At 42.1% G+C, this 1,541-nt stretch overlaps 1 protein-coding gene across 1 annotated transcript; it reads right to left on the bottom strand.

Moving 5' to 3' along the window:
* Nucleotides 1–280: 280 nt before the first annotated feature.
* LOC124263770 lies at nt 281–763 on the bottom strand. Its single transcript, XM_046698475.1, has one exon. It carries the CDS (start codon nt 761–763, stop codon nt 281–283), a length of 483 nt encoding a protein of 160 aa, XP_046554431.1.
* Nucleotides 764–1,541: the final 778 nt, after the last annotated feature.

The raw sequence follows: 1,541 nt of genomic DNA on the forward strand, positions 1-1,541 counted from the left end.
GTTACTGCTGTCAATGTTTTTAAAGATATGAACAAAATTAAAGACAAACAATATGCACACATTGATACTTTATTTGGAAATCCAGATATCCATAATGAACTCATAATTTAATGTAGAGTAATGATAGCAATATGAACATCATCAAACAATTCCATCCGCATAGCAATTCAGTACAATACACACCACTTCAAATCATACGGTCCTGCCATGGAACTGATCCAGCTGCATTGTTGAAATAGAACTTCAGATACTCTCGCAACTGTTTTCCTGCTCATGTGTCTCAGTTTGGTCCAACTACTTGTGCAACATCGTGCTTATTTGCTGGTTGTCTCCATTCTCCAGGTATGAGGTCGTGGTTTTCGTCTTCAGTGTCAAGTGCAGCATTCTGTAGCTTTGGATATCGGTCTTGCATTGTATTGTGAAGACAAATGCATGCTTCAATCACATCCAGGACTGAATTAGGCATCAGCTGCATCGTTGAAAGTAGAACTTGAAATCGCTGAGCCAGAATGCCAAACGCATTTTCAACTACTCTTCTTCCACGAGCAATACAATAGTTCAAGATCCGTTGCTCCTTGGTGAGTGCCCTGATTGAATATGGCTTCATCATGTGGAGTTCTGAGGGCAATGCATCATCCCCGAGTAGGAAGAATAGTATGTCACGGTCATCATTCGGCAATGACCCAGGAGTTGGAAAGTTTATTGTGCCATCTTCGAGGCAGGTCTTCAGTTCAGATTCATTGAAAATCCGTCTGTCTGACATCGTTCCAACATCAGCAACATCACACCATAAAAATTTATAATTTGCATCCACTAATGCAAGAAGGACAAGAGAGAAAAATCCCTTATAGTTGTGGTAGAGACTACCTGTGTTTGGTGGACAATGCGCAGCTATATGTTTCCCATCAATAGCTCCACGTGCATGGGGTTAATTCCAACGTCTCTGAAAGTCATCTGCAACAGCTTTCCACTCTTGGGAGTTCCTTCGGCATTTGACAACTTCCTTCTTATATTCATCTCTGATAGTTCTGCAAACTTCAGGCACAAAAATGGAGATCGTGCTGCGCGACACACGATACTGGTACTGGAGGCTTGGGTATTTGTCTCCAGTTGCAAGGAACCTGAGGGTTATAGCAAGTTTCAAACCAGGCTCTAAACTCGCTCGCCAATTCGTGTTCTGTTTGGCGATTCTTGGGCCAACCCGTTGGAGGAGTTCGTCAAAAAGGGCTGGCTCCATTCTCAGATAATTGTAGAATGACCCTTCATCTTCTAGACGCAGTTTTTGCATTAGTTGGTTGTAGTCCCCGAATTGCAAGCGTCTGTGTTGCATCAACCATGGGCAGACCCACAGGGTTCTCAATCTTCTTCTTCTACGTCTATTCATCCTTCTATTTAAGATGGCAATGGCTATCTGGTTGAAAAACAATGCCTGTTGACCTTGCAAAAACGCTATTTGCAAACGCAGTTCATTGTTCATGCTTACTGAAGTCATTTTACGATGATTTCACTTAGCCTGCTCGTATGAAACTAATGATAAAATG

The sequence above is a fragment of the Haliotis rubra genome, unplaced genomic scaffold, assembly GCF_003918875.1.
Source record: "Haliotis rubra isolate DU_JTF1 unplaced genomic scaffold, ASM391887v1 Scf899, whole genome shotgun sequence".
Classification (NCBI taxonomy): domain Eukaryota; kingdom Metazoa; phylum Mollusca; class Gastropoda; order Lepetellida; family Haliotidae; genus Haliotis; species Haliotis rubra.